This window comes from Helianthus annuus, chromosome 17 (genome assembly GCF_002127325.2).
Source record: "Helianthus annuus cultivar XRQ/B chromosome 17, HanXRQr2.0-SUNRISE, whole genome shotgun sequence".
NCBI classification, from domain to species: Eukaryota; Viridiplantae; Streptophyta; class Magnoliopsida; order Asterales; family Asteraceae; genus Helianthus; species Helianthus annuus.
Window position 1 is genome coordinate 31535819 of NC_035449.2, and position 18969 is coordinate 31554787.

Consider the following 18969-nt stretch of genomic DNA (forward strand, 5'->3'; position numbering starts at 1 on the left):
ATGTAGGGTTTTGATCAACCCACTCCGATGAAGCTCTACTTCTTGTTTATAAATCTTAAACTTTTCAAGAGCTTCATCCTTAGCATGCAACAAATAAACATAACAAAATCTAGTAGCATCATCTATAAATGTTACTGCATATTTTTTATTACCTAGAGACGGTGTAGCATGAAAATCACATAGATTACTATGTATCAAATCTAACACTTTAGTTTCCCTATGAACATGTTGCATGAAAGGCTTTTTGGTTATCTTATTCAACTTGCAAACATGGCATTTATCATTGTTTATGTTAATAGGCGGAATTAAGCTCATTTTAGACATTTCTTTAACTCTTTTATATTGTACATGTCCTAGTCTAGCATGCCATAATTCCGAATCAGTCAAGTGGTTACTATTACTAGTTGAAGCTATATCGTTAACTTTACTAGTTGAATCAGCACAAACATATTCATTCATAAATGAGACATCAAAATTCAACATAAACATACCATTGCATAGATAACTGAAACCTACAAATGTACCATGTCTTGACAAGATATACTTGTCACTTTCTGATATTCGCTAATTTACACATATTTTAGTCCCCCGTTTTACCCCTATTTTATGCGTTTTCGGCCGTAAAACCGTCATTCGGATACTTAATTATCTACATTTTTGTTTACAGGCCTAAAACAGCATACCAGACAAGATGATAGCGAAAACGAGGACTTTCCGGACAAAACGACGAAGCTGCAAAGATTCTGTTGGAAAAACTGACCTGGGCGTGTTGCACGATCATGCGGCCATACGCACGACCGTGCATATCCGACAAACCAAGAAGACCCGGCAGTGAACGAGGCGTGCAACACTGCGTGCAAGGCATTGCAGGCCAATCCGAAAACGCACGGTCATGCCATATGCGGAACGGTCGTGCGGATCCGACAACGCAGGAAAACCTCGGAGCTGAACGACCACAAAACTAGGCGTGCAACAAAATGCCGGTATGGAACGTCTGTGCCATATCAAGAACGCCCGTGCATATGCGAAGACCAGTCAACGATCTGTGACGTCATGCGGTATGGTGGACCACCACCAATAATGCTTAAAGTGCACGGTCGTGCGATCGGGAGAACGACCGTGCGACACCGAAAAAGCATATAAACAGAACAGAACCATTTTATTAGCAATTCTGGACATTTTTGGGAGCTCTGCAGGCGATTTTGAGGCTCCAAAGGCTGCTGCTTTCACTCGGATTCAAGCCACATTGCCCGGTTTTGCTCATTTACTATCCAGATTCTCATTCTTATGCTTGTTTATGGTTTGGTTTCTCAAATCTTTCCATTATTTTGTTATGTTTCAAGCATTTAGACTGATTATTATGTATTAATGTAAGCCTTTGTGCAAAAACACAACAATCCCTTGCTTGATTATAACCATTAGTATGTTGATCTATGTTTGTAATGAAAGTTGGAAGTGTTTTCTATGATTATCTTTGATGATTAGTTTGCAACCTTGTTATTGATATTGATTTCTTGATTATAAGTAATTGTGTTGGGTGATTGGTGCTTGGTTAGTAAGATAGTTGAAAAATGAAGCTTATTTAATCATGTATTAGTAAACTTTAAACTTTGTTAACTAGCTTAACTTGGTTAAAATGTGGGCACCATGATACTCTAACGGGTTAGTGGTTTAATAAAATGTAATTATTGTTAATCAAGAAAGCTTGCCTTCACGGAAGGACTCTAACGGGTTAGATGGTGTTGTTATGAATTCTTGCCATGATTTGTTAGCTTAGTTAGTAGTTTCGGCCAAAATTGCTATCTTGGTGAATTTATGCGTAAGATTTGTAAAATGAACTCGGTTGCGATTTAATATAGTTTATGCTTGCCTCGGTGGTTGCATTGTGTTTATCGGTGTTGCTTTCCTTGATTAAGTGAGGTTAGAAAACTCCTAACGGATGACTAACTTATTTTTAGGAGATTTTTGTAGACATTAATCAATTGCACGTTAAAGAACAATTTTAGGTGGTTAAAGTGTGTTTATCGTTTTAACTTTCCGAATGATTATCATGTTAGGATTCCCGAAAGGGATACTAATTGTCTTGAAATGGAAAATTGACCGAATGCTTCTAGTGCCAAAACCGACTTAGTTGACATGCTTTGGTTGTGTATTAAGCAAGGCTATTTATATATAATTTACTATGTTTTATAAGTATTTATTTATGCTTACTTTAGATTAATTAAAGCCAAAACAAATTATGTTTTTACAGGTAATTTAGTGGCAAAGGTCTAGTATTATTTCTCCGCCCATTTCCGTGGATCGATACTTGGTTCTTACCGATACTTTACTACATATATGACGGGGTACACTTGCCCTTTCGTGTGTGTTTTGATGTAAAAGTAATAATCACTTTTATAAATTTAAAACCAATTCGTGTGTAATTACATTGTAAAAATATGTACAGTCGCGCACGTACCAAGTTTTTGGCGCCGTTGCCGGGGAGTGGCGAGTTTTAGGAACGACCCGAGTCATTGTGTTATCGGTGTATATCTACCTATTATACTAAAAAAATACACTTGATGCCACATGTCATATTCTTAAACCATTTGTAATTGAGGTGGCATATCTCTTTGATGAGATAATTGGTTCTTTGGGCGACAATTTCCTAGGGCAGCTATCCTCATTATCTCCGCTCTCCTTCTTTCAATTACTTTATTCTCCTTCTTTCATCTTTCAATTCTTTCAATCTCTTTCAATGTCTTTCGTATCGTTATATGAAACGGACTTAGAGAACACCAGACTTCAACTATCGCCATCTCCTACTAGCAGATTTGATTTCGTTGCTAATCGTCCACCTCTAGAATCCTTTCGCTTTGAATCCGTTTCTGATTAATCACATTTTGGTAAGTTTTTAAAGTTCATTTTTCATTCACAGATCTGTAGTCCCGGATTAGGGCTTCAAACTAAATCTTGCTATTTTAATCCTGTTTTTGATTTATCGCGTGTATTTACATGTTTAATTTCATGAGGATGATGTTTTGAATCCGTGATATTCGAATCCTGTTTTGATTTATCACGTGTAACCCTAATCCTTATTTAGTTTATATGATGATGATGTTTTGAATCAGTGTTTGATTGATTTGATTTGAAAAAGGGTTATAAACCGGATTAGGGCTTCAAACTAAATATTGCTATTCTAATCCTGTTTTTGATTTATCGCGTGTATTTACATGTTTAATTTCATGATGATGATGTTATGAATCCGTGCTATTCGAATCCTGTTTTGATTTATCACGTGTAACCCTAATCCTTATTTAGTTTATATGATGATGATGTTTTGAATCAGTGTTTGATTGATTTGATTTGAAAAAGGGTTATAAACCGGATTAGGGCTTCAAACTAAATATTGCTATTCTAATCCTGTTTTTGATTTATCGCGTGTATTTACATGTTTAATTTCATGATGATGATGTTATGAATCCGTGCTATTCGAATCCTGTTTGGTTGATTTGATTTGAAATATTGTATTAACCCGGATTTCAAATGTCTGCTAATCGTGTTTTGATTTAACGCGTGAATTGAAATATGGGATTAAACCGGATTACAAATGACTGCTACTTAAATTTTGTTGCTATGTGTATCTATGAACAAGGTTTTTGGGCTGATAGAATTACCAAATTTGTTGATTGGAGTCCTTAATATGACTGACACAATTAATTAGGATGATTCTTTGGCAGAGGTTGAATGTTCATGGTTTTGAATCGACGGTTTTCTTTATGTGACTCCGCCGGGTTGTCTTTTGACGTATCCATTAGTTAAGTCTAACACTTTTGTTTTCAAATACACATAAAGAAAGATGTTGTTCATTTGTTTAAACAAATTTTGGTTATTGCTTATCATCAACAGATCCACTATAGGTTAATACTTGAACATGTTTCCATCAATTAACATATTTCTGTAATCATATTTATTTGTCTGTTTTTTTTTCTAATCCATTTTTTTTTTGCAGATAGTTTAATTGCGGTAAAAAATAAATCCATAAGTGCACAGTTTATACTGTTTAGATGATACATTAAACTTAATAAGAATTAACCCTCTGTTGAATTAGCAACCATTGACAAACTTTTGCTGGAAACATGGATGTGTCGGTGAAGTTGTTAAGGAGTGTCATTAGATGCTTAGTTATAGCATTTTCTTATACTCCTTGGCAATGTCACCGACCCCTCATAATAATTCCATAAAAAATCTGTCACTGGTTGCTTCTTCAACAGAGGGTTGATTTTTTTTACGTGAAACTGTATCATCTAAAGTTGGTTCGATGTTGCATACCATCGATTGCGAGTGCACTGTTTTCTTCTTGCAACATGTGTTGCGTCCATGAAAACCACGATACGTATTCTGAACACTTTCATATAGTGTCATAAGCTTTATATAATATTGATGTTTTCGTACATATTTTGATTTACTATTAGGCTGTGATGACATTGTTAAAAAAAACTTGGTTCGATGTTGAATAGCATGGATGGCGAGCGCTCTGTTCTCTTTTTTCAACCTGATAAGCAGCAGTCAGAAACGGAATACTTACTCTGAGCCCTTTGTTATGCGTTCATAAGGTAGTTTTAATAATCATGTTGTTGAACGACACCTTACAATACATGCATTTGTGTTATATTGAACTGTAGCTTATAGTTTGATCGATCTTTACCGAGTTCGTTTATCGGATATGATGAATTTGATAAAAAAAAAGTTTGTTCGACGTTGTATACAAATGTATGCTATTGCCCTGTTTGCCACCATTCTGGTAGTAATCAGCTATTATATTTAATATATTTAATAAAAATGTATAAGTAATTCATCGATATTTATTATGTGAAATATTTATTCTGCCTATTGATTTTACCACGCGTTAATTATCATGCATTTTTTATTAGATATGAAGTCGCATTTTTTCATTTCAATTTTTTACCAATGCTCATCTTTCGTGAGTATTATATAGAAATTATCAATCATCTAAAAATAGATGTAACTGAATTTTCTATTTTAATAAATAATTTATTTCAAATTTTTATTATGATAACAAATTTCTTTTCCATAATTAACCTCCACACTTCTATTATAAATAACATCTTTTGACATATTACATTCACATTCACATCGTACTCCCACCACTTCTTTCATAGCAATGTATCATTATCATTTTTTATTCGTTTTAGTTCATTATATTTTTATGTGTTCGATTAACATATTGCTTTGATGATTAAACATAATGTTTTATCTATTATTCAATTGCAGAAATGGAGCAGACTGCTATTACACTTCTCAACAATGTTGATCTTAATGTTGATGATTACACAATCAGAGTCCGTGTTGTCAGATTATGGACAAGACCTGCGTTCAACAATCCTCGAAAAATTTACTGCTATGACATGATCTTCATGGATCAAGAGGTACAGATATATATATCTTCATGGATAAATAGTTTAATTTTACATAACACATTATTATCACCCGTGCTGTTGCAGGGCACCAAAATGCAGGCATTTGTACTCCAAAGAAATGCTACCGTTTATGAGCACCTTTTGAAAGAAAATCAGTGTTTAACTATTCGTAACCCATCTATGGGTGAGAATCGCCAGAAAGTTAAATACGTTCATAGTACGTTGAAGATCAATCTAAATGAGAACACTGTTGTTGAGGCGTACACTGGGCATGTTGGTTCTGAGTGGGGATTCGATTTCACTCCATTTGATTCTATTCGGGAGGATCCTGATGAGGACTTCAAGTCTTTCAAAAGTCCCATTGGTAAATTATATAAATATATAAGCTGATTTGTTAAAAGTTTTGAATTTCTGTATATATCTTATGTATTTTCTATTATTTTTATTTTTAGATGTTATTGGGTTTGTTGTGAGGAGCATTCCGGCTGAGGTTAAGACTGATAGTAACAACGGCAAAGAGGAAAACAAAGTTACTTTTATTCTTGAAGACCTGCAGTACGAATAAATTTGCATATACTTATATATGTTTTTATAATTTTACTTAATAATTTTACAAAAAAATAACAACTTAATAATTAAATCCTTTGTATAGGCACCATCAGATTTTTGTTACACTATGGGATGGTTATGCTGAACAAATTCGAGCATTTGAAACTAACCATCCAGCGGAAAAGAATATTGTTGTCGTTATTCAGTTTGGGAAGTATCGTTTTTGGGGAGGTATATTCTATATTTTCAATATCAATTCTATTTTACCGATTTTTTTACATCTATTTAAGCTGTAAATTAAGTTACATTTTATTTAAAACACAGGACATGTCAATGTATCCAATATGTATACTGTAACTCGAGTATTCATCAACAGTGACATTCCGGAGATTGTTGATTTTAAGAAAAGGTTTGTTTTCATAATCAAATTATCTATATTCTACTTCATTTACAAATAATTTTCATAATCTTTGTTGTGTGTTATTAGTTTTGTTGCTCAGATTTCTGCTTCAACATCTTCTGGTTATTCTGGGTTGACTTCCTCTCTTATAAAGTCACCCGTTGACGAATATCTCAAAGATTTTGCATTCAGTACAATTGGAGCTTTAAGCGGTATCTCAGAGGTTAGTTTTACACTTGGTATTTATTTTATAGTCCAGTTATATCGTAACAATTATAGAAAAGTATGTTAAACTACTCTTTGTTATGCACAGAAAAAGGCTGTTATTATCCTTGGTACAATCAAGAGCTTTGCATCAGAAAGCACACGGTTTTACAATGCCTGTAAATCGTGCACCAAAAAGGTTTTTACAACAACTATTTGCAAGGACAAGGAGGATGGAAGCGAAGGTTTTGATGAAGTAACAGTGTTGGAATGCCAAACTGATCGTTGCAATCAAAAGACCGTCATCTCAGTTCCCAGGTGAAATTACCACTTTATTTATTTTATTGTCCTCATATTATATTTTTACTGATTGATAAAACGCTGAGAAATATTTGCAGGATCAAAGTTCCAATACGTGTTCAAGATTGTACCGGGATTGTCACCTTGACGCTGTTTGAACGTGAAGTTGTGAAACTACTCGGTGTTTCCGCAAATCATCTATTAGAAAACAACATAGAGGTAAATTTACTAATGTATTATACATGTCATATTTCGTTTCTTATGTTGTTATAAACACTGTCAACGTTGTTCATGATCAATTTTTTTACATTTGTCTAACAGTTGGCTAGCGAAGGGAAGTTTCCTAAAGAGTTTGATTCTTTGCTAAATCGCAAGTTTGCTTTCAAGATAGCCATAGGTTCTTATAACCTCAGAAACAAAGCAGATGGCTACTCTGTTTCAAAGTTGACTGAGAATCCAGAAATAATGGCTGAGCTTGATCACCATTTTAATGCTATCCAGGTAATTTGTACCTTTAAACTATGTTGGTATAAAGTATTATACCTTATAATTATATGTTAACTCATATCTTATAAACGTTATTAAAAACAGCCTGTTGACGAGGAACAGTTAAACGTTGATTCCGCTGATTCAAATCCAACTGTCAAGGTTCCTGTTAAGGTTTCTGAGCTACATTTATTTAATAAATGCTGGAACATTTTTTTGAGTAATTTTTTTATTTCATATTCTAATGTTTTTATATATTATGTACAGGATTCGGTCTCCCGTACTGGTGAGGAGGAGACTCCGATTTCTAAGTTGAATGGGAGCATGTTTACGACCCCTTCCGTTCCTGTCAAAAGTAGTTCTGTTTCTATGATGGAAAAGGAACTTAAACGCAATTTGGATGCGGTTTATGAGGCTGATTTTTGTTCTTCCCAGTCCTCTACTAAACCGCGTCAGAGTGATAGCGGCATGGAGGAAGACGCGAATGAGACTGAAAAGCTTTTGAAGCCCAAGATCGACAAGTAGGCGGACAGTATAATAATCATCTCAATGTGATTGAACAATTTAATTTTCCTCTTATGTTTTCATTATCATTTTGGTTTTTGACATTTGGTTTTCATTGCTTTGTTACCGAATATATATTCGGTTTATCTTGAGTTGTTTGTTTTCGCTTGATGAATAAGAGATGGTTTTATTAATCAGCCTGTGCATTTTTTTATTTCTTTAAAATGGTTTGTGTTTTGTTGGCATAACTTTGTATATATGACATTAATCATGTTTAAATCCTAAAAAAACAATAAACAACTAATGCATATTATTGTATTCTATATTAGTTAGAAACTCTTTCTATAAACGCTACTCCGATATATCTATATTTTTTTTGCTTTTGTAACGAAGGTCGACTATTTATTAATATTGTATCATTAATCATCAACTCCGGCAAAAAAATCTATTTATACCATTATTTAATATTATAATTTATTTTAAACTATATCCAGGTTATATAACAAAATATCTATTATACATATATAGCTGGACATAACATATTATACATATACAGCTGGACATAACATAAATTTTAAAATATCTTTACCGTTATCACATACCAAACTTTCTTATTTTATGTTTTAAGAGATATTTTATTATTTGTGAATATGGAAATTGGTCAATCACATTCAATATGGAAATTTATCTATGTTAATAAATTTCGAAATTTGATTTTAAATTAGATACATCATTTCCAAACTTATATAACCACATATATTATAAATAGCATTCTCCTACCTTTTGTTTCATACACATCCAAACTTCTCACATTATTTCATCCATTCTCACTCGAAGGTATCAGTATTATGGATGTTCTTACAATTTGTCTATTTATATTATTTTATAAGTAATAAGTTATATAAATCCGTTGTATAGTTCACGGTTTTGATTAGATAATTCTTATCAATTGATTATTTTCCCATATTTTGTAGGATGCAACGTCTTGAATTTGAAATGTTTGCTAACGAAATCCTATCAAGGTTACCAACAAAGTGTATTGGTAGATTAAGATGTGTTTCCAGACAATGGCGATACGAATTGTCGTCACAATTGTTTGCGATTATTCATTATCACCGTACGGCTAAATATGAAGCTCCAAAGGTTATCACGCTGACCAACTCATCAATTGATCTTCTTAACCTGATTCAAGGTAGACATTTCTTCAAAGAAGACTATTTCATTCCCTGTTGACAGCTGTCTTTCAAATCTAACAATTCTTGCTTCTGAATATGGTCTTTTGCTGATCTCCGTCCATTGGTTACCGAACGAATTGATTCTTTGGAATCCAACAACTAACAAATTTAAGAATTTGTGTGACAAGAAACCCAAACATTTTTTTGATTTTGCCACAGATGCAGTTGGTATGTATATTGATTCATCTAACGATGTTAAAATATTACTTCTTCAACGTCGTATGGATCATATTGTACCGCGTCTTTATTCTCGGAAGACATGTGAATGGAAAACTTTAACTTTCATGAAAGATCCGGATTTAGGTTCACTCTGCTTATATTGGTTGTCTTCCGGAGCTTTTTGCAATAAAGTTTTATATTTTCCATCTGCACACTATTGGTTGCCTGCTAAAAGTTATACGATTGCTTTTGATATGGAATCTGAAACTTTCTCCAAGTTCCCAATACCCCAATCTACCAATCTTAAAGGTCGCCAAAGAAGTTTTCTCAAACTCCGCAACACACTTCATATGTTTATTCTTCTAGAGACCCCTGAAACAATCGTTAAGCTATATAAATTTGAAGATGACTTATGGTCAGAAGTGTTGTCTTTTTCAAACGTAAAGGTATTTTTCTCATATGAGGCATGGCGTAACAATTTATATGAGAACAAAGGTGACACTTGGTCTGTTGACATCGATCGTTGTGGTATTATTGACATACAAATTGGAATGAAGGAGTCTGAATACTTAGGAGATGTTGTGACCTATAAAGGACTACACAATGTAGCATCGTTTGAAGAGACCGTTGTCTCACCTATTTAGTATTGATAAATTGATGTTACTATTATTTTTTTATTTAATATTTATATTAACAGTTGAGTAAATGGTTGCATTTCCAATTTTCCAAAGAATATAAATAATTTAATGTTTACTCATTTTCCTACTTTGGTCATCTATATCGCGGCATCCGAATTCAATGAACCCGACCCGCCCCTTTAAAAAATGGACCATATATAATTCTATTTTTGTAAAAAATCTACACAAAATCGAAGTTGTCTATATTTCTTCTACACGTAAACCAAGAAACCCTCTCTTGATCTTCAACAACTTCAACCAAACTTCATCACAATCTTAGCAGGTAATCTCTATGGTTTTGATATCTCATCTCTTTGTTTTGTATTGTTTGTATGTTATTTAATTTAAATTTACGATTCTGTGTCCGGTTTGATTCTACATCTTCGTTCTTATATAAGGATCTTATGTTTTTTTTTTGATTTTTTTTTCTGATTCTGGTTAAACCGTAGACATATAACACTATCGAGATTGTTTTTGAATGTTTCTGATTAGATAATGGTACATGGTTTTTATTTTCCATATATACATTGGGGATGTTGTTGGGTCAAAACCTAATGCTATGCTAAAACAAGGTGATTTTAGTAATGCATTTTGTTTTGATTAGGTTGTCTGTTAATTTTAAGGTGTAAGAATAAAAACTTTATTTTAGTAATTGATTTTTTTATTCCGTATTTGAAGATCCTGTTTGAGCTTCTAAATGTGTTCTCTTATGTTTTGATGCTATAAATATAAATATGTTCGTGTCATGTTCAAGGCATACGTTGAAAGCTGAAATGGTTTATGGATTCGTTGCTCGTGTGCGTGACAATCTCAGAACATCGTTGGTTAGTATTAATTCTATAACAATTATTGAAAAAACTAATTTTTTTTTTATAATAATTTCTCTGTCATTGTTTATCTTATCGTATAGTTATTATTGACATTGCCTACTGTGTTGTTTTATAGAAGCTTCCTGAATTATATCACGAGTGGATTAAAACATTCAACTACCCAGACAAGAATGCTGTCATCCGCACTGTTGATGGGATGATTTTTAAAGTAAAAATTACTAAGATTGCTGGCGCATACTATCTTTATAACGGCTGGGTTGATATGGTCACCTCCTTGAAGTTACCATCAAATTCCTGGTTAGTATTACAGTTCGAAGAAGCTTTGTCTTCTTTCCGACTTATATACTTTTACCAAGACATATCGCTTGCGCCGTCTGAGTATTTCTACTACCTACCTGGAGGATCAAAGGATCGAGATAATTGCATGGTACCTATCAATTTTAACTTTTATCTATTTAACATTTGAATTTATATATGTTCATAGTGTACTTATATATGTTCCCGTATCACGTGTAGTATGTCGATAGGATGTTTGTTCATCACAAGATGTTAAATACTTTTCCGAGATATCCTGCTGTGGTACGGTCGTCCGGTAATCGTAAATGGTTCGTCCGCATGGAAGTTTTTGACGATGAAGTGTACATTACAACTGGATGGAGTCGGATCAAATCTGAGATGTCTATCACTGATCATCATTTGGTGGTTTTTGAAATGGTTGATTTGAGGACCTATGAGATGAGTGTTTTCTGTTGGAAACCTGCGTTGTTAACTTTACCACCCGAACTACACTCTATAAAAAAGGAACATACAGATGAAGTGATTGAACTTTCTGATGATGACTTGCCTAATCCGATTCATGTAGTTGGTGTTCAAGGAAATCCGGATGACGAAGTACCGGTTGTATTTCGCGTGGACAATCATTATATAAGTTTGTGCTTTTTTCCTTTTCATAATACTAATGTATGTTTTCTTTTCTACTCCTTATAATTTGATCATCCCTGTTTAAGCAATTAGTTTATTACAGTGTTTTATTTTTTTTCGTAGCGCCTTAAAAAGAAGTGGGCTCAAAAGCACGGTTTGGATCGTAAGATGGATTTGATTATCAAGGACTCCGCTGGTTTCACTTGGGACGTATCCATTGGTGTCGAGCACTCTCAAGGATGTCCGCGCTACAATGTCGCTGGTATGAATCATTTTGTTCGAGACAAACAGTTGGCATGGGATTCTGAATTTCATATGGTTTATGTCAAAAGTAGAGGTATGTTGATTTACCATTGAGGCGGTCATGGTCGATGGGATGTGTTTGTGGAAAAATACAGTATAATGATCTTTACATTTTGGTGGTTAGAAACAGTGGAATTATCCTTTTGTTAATTGTTAATTTAGTACCAGTAACTGTGTTTCTTGGTATGTTGCTATAGTTTCATCAACGATATGTTAGCTTTCTAATTTTTGCATGTTATGTACGTGTTTTGGTATATTTGGTAACCAACTTTGTTGATCATGTTTTGTAAATATTTTAACGTTAGTAATTTCTTTATTTCAATCATGATGGTCAAAAACTAATTTTTGTTTTGTGTTGCTGTGTTTCTTTAAAATAAATTTAATAAACATTTGGTGAAATTACGAAGTTTAACTTATACCGGTAATTCCATTTACTTATTAAACATTATTATATAAATTTAGTTTTATTGTATCTTGCCAATTTAAGGTTTATGGTCGATAACTTCCAATTTCATTTATCATTCAAAAGATATTGTACACACTTTTATAAAGTGTTTTATTTCGGTAAGTTATTCTTCTTAACTAAGGAAATTGATTATGATCAACCTAATCAATTTTCGTTCTTTATTACCAAATAATATTATTAATTAACATCCATCCCAAAAAAAAGGATCATTCAAAAGCATTATTTGTAATATTTATAAAATTATATTTATATGTTAACCCATTCGTTAAAAATAATTATGATCTTTTGAAAACTTTGATTTTGTATATATTACGAAATAAAATATATTACCAAATTTTATGATATCTTTCTATAAATTTAATATAGTAATATATAAATTTGAATCAGAATATTGTAATCTTATTTGAAAGAAATAAAAGGATTTACCTTTCTAAAAAAAGAAATTATCGTTTCCATTTTGTTATCACATATTCCCATCATAGATCAAACCAATTTATATTTCATACATATTTGTATATATATTATAATCACTGATATATATACTTCCGTGTATATTTTTTTTTTCCTATAAGTAACATCAACATTTCTCTCTAATACATATAAACTTATTTCTTATTTTTGTGTTTCTTGAAGAAGGTATTATCAAAAAAGGCTTTTTTTAATACCTATTGTCTTTTGATGTATGCATAATAATGTTGTTAATTCGATTATTATATGTGTGTATTATTGATAGGTTTGTTCGTATGATGGCTTATATCCCGCTCGATTTGTTGCTGATGGAAATTTTTTTTAGGCTCCCTCTCAAATCAGTTGGTCGTTTCAGAACTGTATGTAAAGATTGGAATGAAGCACTAACAAGTTTTGACTTTCTCATTAAGCATTCGACTCGCGTTAGTAATAGATTGATAATATTTTTTTGTCATATACAAAAAGAATAAATATAAAGTGATATTTATTATTATTTTTAAATTTAATACTGATTATAGTAATTGTCAAAAATCTTTCCTTTTTTTTTACCAGGAAGAACTTCTTGAAGAAGACATTAATCCGGATCCTTATCTTATTTGATAATATGATTTGGACTCTTATTTTTATTTATGGATGATAATCGCACTTATTTCTTTTCTTTACTTGCGCACAATGTTTGGTGTTTTGTTTTATTTCATTATCTTAGTAAAATAAAGTTTGATGAATTTATTATATCCGAATTGTTATTTATTTTTTTTTCTCTATTTTTTTTGTATCATTTGTGGTCTCTAATCTAATCTTAGTATACACAATTTTGGCAAACTAATATATACACAATTTTCGGCTAACTAATATATGTTAATGAAAATTACCTTCTTAATCAATAATATATATATATATAATGATATTATTCACAACTTTCGGTAAAGGAATATATGGTTATAATATTCTGTTTCCTTCTAAATAAAATATGATAAAATAATGAAAACAAAATATCAGACATTGGTAACCTAAAGCCATCATTACCCCTCAACCATCATCTCAATCATCTATTTCACTCTTTATTTTTATTTTCATCATAATAACCTTTTGGTAGTTCTTGGAGAAACCCATTTGCATATACACAAAGTCAGGTTCCTGGATATCATAATTTCGTTTCATTAGATCCTAACCGGTAAGTTAACCGCTTTTAATCTATGTTTATACGTTTATTTTGTATGGCTGGAACTTTGTAATAATTTGTTAAATCATAATGCTAATAAAGATTTCCGCATTTTGATTTACATCTACATATATGCATGTTATTTGATCTGAAAATGTTTTGTTCTACATATATTTTTAGTTACTATTGCCTTAAAAATTATGATGTATTTACTTATTTACATTACAGTTGATTTAATCATTTTTCAGATGATTTTTTTTATGTCTGTATGGATGCAAGGATGTAGTTCGTTGAACTTTTCTAAAATGAATTACGACGATTAATCTGAAATTATAGTATCATTTGCAGATGTTCGAGTATTTTTGCATTTATTGTTATTAACGAAATTAATTTTTAAGTTTGTATGCGATAAGTTTCATAAACTACATGTTTAAATATCATTAACCTTTAGGCTAAAAGCAGGTTATAACTTGAAACTGTATTTTTGTTATCATGCTTAGTATCCTCTCGGAATTATTTTTGTTTTATTTGAGATATTAGATGTTAGATGTTTGATGACTATTTTCAGATTTTTTAGTTTCATGAATAATTTTATATTTATTTTTATAACTAATTATAATTTATTTTTTGATATTCGGATTCTACTGTTTGAATCTTATTTAGTATAAAAAGTGGTTTTATTATTGTAATATGTCGGTTCCATAAACTGCTTCTTTGACTGTAGTTATTCGTTTGAATAATTTTTTTTATATGATGAATATGTATTGATATTTAAGAACATTGATATTGTTCACTTTCATTAAGCTGTTGTTGTAGTTCAATTGGTGTTTTTGTTCATAATGGGAGACAATTCTGATGATGACGTTGTTGAAGTATCTCGTGATGAGTACCTTCATAAACTAGACGAGGTAATCTTCTGTTATCTGTATATACATTATTCCTTAATAGTTATCTATCACTAATGTTTTGCATACTGTCCTTTATAGGCCATACGTAAAGATTATGGCTTCGTTTTCTCACATGAAGAACCAAATGTCCACCAGGTAATCGTATAATTATATATACGTATGTACACATAAAATTCCTATTAATTTCAACATTCAGCGGTAAGTATAAACATTATGTATGTTAATGAAAAATGTGTCATTGAATCAGGATCTTTGCATTCAAGATCAGAATGCTATTACCATAAAGGATGGACTTGGAGAACCAAGTAATGTTAAACAACATGACGTTTATTGCATTTCCAATGGGGTTATAGATGAAGTTTCCCCATCTCTCACAAGAGATGTAAGTGTATGAAGTTATACAATTAATATTAGTTTGTTCACATTAATATGTTATATTTTGTAAAACAACAACTTTTTTTTCATCGTAAAGGTGAAAAAAAATGTAAGCTATATTGGTACTTCCAAGTCTAAGAAGCGTTTACCTGCCAAGAAATGTGGAAAACACACTATTCCTGAAGATCCTGAGTTTTGTAACTTTACACGTAAAGGGGAATACAGACTGGTATGATTTGTGCTTAAACAATATTTAATTATAGGTTGTTTTTTTATTTATTATTCATCGTCTAAGATGTATTCTTTTGAATTCACGTTGTTTCACGCAGCGTCTTCCTGTCCTGGTATCAAAACGCGCAGGGTTTACAAAGAAGTTGCATACACTGAAGTTTGAAAACCTGCAGGGGCAGGTTAGTCTTTATGAAGTCAAATCAGAAAAAAATGGAAGTGCATCACGCTATTCAGTAATAAACTGGCCTATATTTATGGCGGAAAATAATTTGGATGATGGCGTCATGCTTGACTTCACTTATGTGACTTCCAAAAAAACCGTCATTTTAAAAAATGTCCGCGCTGACTAAGCCAATGTGCACCTATCGTTTATAAGCTGTATGTTGAACGACTGTTTGGTTTTTCTTCTGCTAAGTATGTTTTGAACATGTACGTTTATCGACTTTATTGATAATACACTTTTGTATGGTACTTAATTTTGTGTACAACGTGAATGTTAAACTATATTATTACAATAAAAAATGAATTTCAAAATTGCAGTTTACCTTATTACTAAAGATAATTTATTTAGTGTCAATTTATATATAGACATATGCTGCTTAATTTCATGCGGTATCTTATTTATCAAAGTAAACATTAAATTAAATCCATATTGAATTTTTTAATAGATAAACTTTAATAACTTATATATCATCGTGAGTTACTTTTGATATTAAATTCATAGAATATGATTTTTTTTTTATGATTTTATTTTATAAATAGGAAAACGATTAATAAGGTGCTTTTGACATAAATTTCAAAGAATACCATTTTTTCAACGAACTAACTATCTTGAAATGAGTAACGATTAACAAGGTATGTGTTTTCAATAATTTTTTTTCCTTTTCTTATCTAACATCCTAAATGGAACAAACTATTTTCATTCACATTTAATGAGATAAAACTATGTATTCTTATCTTTAAATTTTTCGAATCTTTCTTAATTTAAATTATATAGTTTATATGGTAATTGTAGAATCACATCCAATTACTTCCAATTATTTAGTTATTGTAATTAATTAATACTTAAAGTCGCATTAAAAATTACAATTAGGATCCTAATTTTGCAATCTTTGTAACTTTTCAAGTTATTATTTATATGCAAAAAATGGAAATGTCTCAATCACAATTAATAATTATCGCAGAGATTAATGTATTTTAGTAAACTTCTAACATAACATTATATTTACCTATATCAATTACAAACTTACCTTGCCTCATGTATTATAAATATCCTTCTCCTACCTTTTAATTCATACACATCCAACCTTCTTACCTTCTCTCATAGACATACACACAGAGGTATGGTTTTATTACGTATGTTATTATGATGAAGCATTAGAATTGGGATCTAATTAATAAAAAAATATTTCTTCATCATTGTTATCGTATTATGTTGTAGTAATAACAAAAAGTTGTCATCTTAAATGCTTCATACTTGCATCTTCATCTGTGTAAATGTTAATCTTCTTTAATGTTAATATGATTTTAAATTAACTGATAGTTTTGTAATCGGTTTATAGGAAATAAATATATTTCAACATCACTTCGGATTGTTTCAATATGTTGATGTAGATATGATGAATTTTCTTAATCACCTATTCTAAATTTACTATACGAACACTATACGTTGTTAGATTTTACATGTTAGTTATTACATTGTTATACAATAATATAAATGTTGTTGCTATTCAAATCAGTAAGATGTTAATTTTTATGTTATAAAATATAAATTGAACAAATACTCAATATATAGTTCTATCTCATCCAAATATATATATAATTTATTACTGCTACATGCTTTTGTTCAATATGAACTTAAGATTTAAATATATGTATCCTTTTAATGTTTAGTAATTGTGTAATATGAAGTTGATTATAATTTGACTACATTTGTTAATTTCTCTGAATGTGTATGCTATCATGATTATGTGATCTTATTTTTCTAAATATTCCAACTCTATTTTTTTTTCCGATATATTCTTATATAGTTATATTAATACTTATTTTTTTTTCTAGACAACTATATACATCAATTGTATTTCATTTGTTATGTTTTATATTCTAACACAGTAGATCGTAAAAATGGAAAAGATTGGCATGGAAATGGTTGTCGAAGAAATTTTTTCAAGGCTCCCTGCAAAAGCTGTAGATCGATTCAAAATTCTTTCCAAATATTTTTGTAAGGAACTTTCGACTCATAATTTTGAGTTGAAGCATTCTCGCCGGGCTGGAAATTCACTAAAAAAGAAATTATTGTCCTTGAAATATGAGTCGATAGTCGTTGACGATATAATAGGTGGTAATTTGGAACTCGATACGAGCAAAACAATAACTTTCACATACGATATCCACCCTTCCTACTTACGTATTATATCGTCTTTTAACGGTCTGTTGTTGGTTTGCAATGAAAGAATTTTATGTGAGCTTATGCTTTGGAACCCAACAACGGGCCGCTATAAGTTGATATCCGACGACTACTTTAATCATCGTTTTGATCGTAACTCTGATACCGGTGGAATGTACTTTGACCAGTTCGACGATCTCAAAGTGCTTCACATAAAGTGTTGCCGTAACGTTGGTACTGCCCGTGTATACTCACGACGTCTTGACTCTTGGAGAAAAATTGATTTCCTTAAGGATTCTAAACTGGCTTCATCGTCTTATTCATGGTCTCCTGCAACTTATTGCGGCAAAACCATATATTTCATGGTTTCAAATTATTGGTTTCCTCCTGGGGAGAGGAACATAGTTACTTTTGATGTTATTTCTGAATCTTTCAGCGTACTTTGTTTTCCCGAGCGTATGGAAGTCAATCCCTGTCAAGGACATTTTCTAAGCATTTCGAACAACCTACATGTGATTGTCGTTGGACGTGCTGTTGAACTAAAGGCTGATTTGTACAAATTAGAACATGATGATTGGGTGAAGGTTTTTTCTTTCGATAACCCTCACATACTTGATTATCAGGCAAGGATGCAAAGGACAAATATAATTCAAGACAAAAAGTGGTTGATAACAAGTATTTGGGGTGATTTTGTTGAAGTTGACTTGTGCAATGAAGCTTTCAACTACCTCCAACATGTTGACAACTACAACGGTCCGAAAGGGGCGTTATTTATCGAGACCACCGTTTCTCCATTCGAATATAAATTATGATTGGATTTTATACTTTTTTGTCTTTTGGTTCTAGAACTTTATTATTTGTTTCAAGTATGTTATGTTATTTTATTTTTTATGTCTATTGATAAAATAACTTCTTATTTTTTGGGGTTGTTTCCGTATGCATAATAAATGTATTTCTAGCTTATATTTCAGTTTATTCTTATTGA

At 31.4% G+C, this 18969-nt stretch overlaps 1 protein-coding gene across 1 annotated transcript; it reads left to right on the forward strand.

Moving 5' to 3' along the window:
• Positions 1–17722: 17722 nt before the first annotated feature.
• LOC110888928 (putative F-box/kelch-repeat protein At3g17280) lies at positions 17723–18796 on the forward strand. Its single transcript, XM_022136424.1, has one exon. It carries the CDS (start codon positions 17723–17725, stop codon positions 18794–18796), a length of 1074 nt encoding a protein of 357 aa, XP_021992116.1.
• The last annotated feature ends 173 nt before the right edge of the window (positions 18797–18969 follow it).